The sequence below is a fragment of the Phalaenopsis equestris genome, unplaced genomic scaffold, assembly GCF_001263595.1.
Source record: "Phalaenopsis equestris unplaced genomic scaffold, ASM126359v1 Scaffold000372, whole genome shotgun sequence".
In the NCBI taxonomy this organism is placed as follows: domain Eukaryota; kingdom Viridiplantae; phylum Streptophyta; class Magnoliopsida; order Asparagales; family Orchidaceae; genus Phalaenopsis; species Phalaenopsis equestris.
The window spans coordinates 1,407,988-1,408,996 of NW_018164814.1; the positions used below are offsets into that span (position 1 = coordinate 1,407,988).

At 31.8% G+C, this 1,009-nt stretch overlaps 1 protein-coding gene across 1 annotated transcript in view; it reads right to left on the minus strand.

Moving 5' to 3' along the window:
- The window catches only part of LOC110026480 (ankyrin repeat-containing protein ITN1-like), an 8,041-nt gene extending 7,775 nt beyond the window's left edge, over positions 1–266 (minus strand). Inside the window, exon 1 of the mRNA XM_020727432.1 lies at positions 51–266. Within this exon, the coding sequence (XP_020583091.1) occupies positions 51–86 (36 nt within the window). The 5' untranslated portion in view covers positions 87–266. The remainder of the gene's footprint in view (positions 1–50) is intronic.
- Between the last annotated feature and the right edge of the window lie 743 nt (positions 267–1,009).

Here is a 1,009-nt window from a genome sequence, read left to right on the forward strand (position 1 = left end):
GCCACACCCCCCGCGGGCCCCGCCGGCGCCCCCGCCGTCGGCGACGGCAGCGGCGACGAAGTGTTCGTTTTGGGACTCTGAATCATCTACTCGGGCTCTGAAACTCCTCTGTACCACTCTCCGATAGAGATTGATCGCCCAAAATTGGTCAAAATTTAGAGGATTGAAGTTCGGGAAGGCATTTGACAGAGTGGAGATGCCGAGCTGAAGTTCTCCCGCGTGGGGAAAATGTTAAAAAGGTGAGAAAAAGAGAGAAGAGGGGGATGAGAGAGACAAGGGGCAGAGATTTCACAGTTCTAGTTCTCATTATTTGAACCGCCTATTAATTAATTATATTTTTAAAATAAAATTTACATGCATCAAGCATACCTACCAATTTATATGTATATATATATATATATCTAATACATAAATTTTACTTTTTTTATTTATATTTATATCAACCAAATATTCCATATCACATCAAAAAAATCGGTATTTTAGGTACATGCAATGTGACATGTATGTAAAAATTTGGCTCAAAATGTTCGATATGCAAATACAGAGGATTTGAGTGGCATGGTTGCAACTTCTCCTGGTTAAATGAAACTAGACTTTAAAGTAGTTCTCAGGTTGTTATATTTATATATTTTAAAAATTTTTAAAAGGATGAATAGGAGAAATTATTATTATTATTATTTGATAATTATATTTTAATAAATTATTTTCTAGTCGATTGTTATTTAATTATATTTTAATAAATTATTTTCTAGTCGATTGTTATTTAATCATATTTTAATTTACAAAAAAAAACAAAAAAAACTATTTTACTATATCATTCTGATCATTTTTTCCCTACCCTTCATTATTTTTATTTTAAAATATATATATATAGAGAGAGAGAGAGAGAGAGAGAGGAATTTTAATATGTTGTATTATTATTTAGGGGCATTTACGAACATTAACATTTGTCAAAATAAGTCAACTTTGATGTTGACTATGATCGCAAAAATGATTAGACTTGATGTTA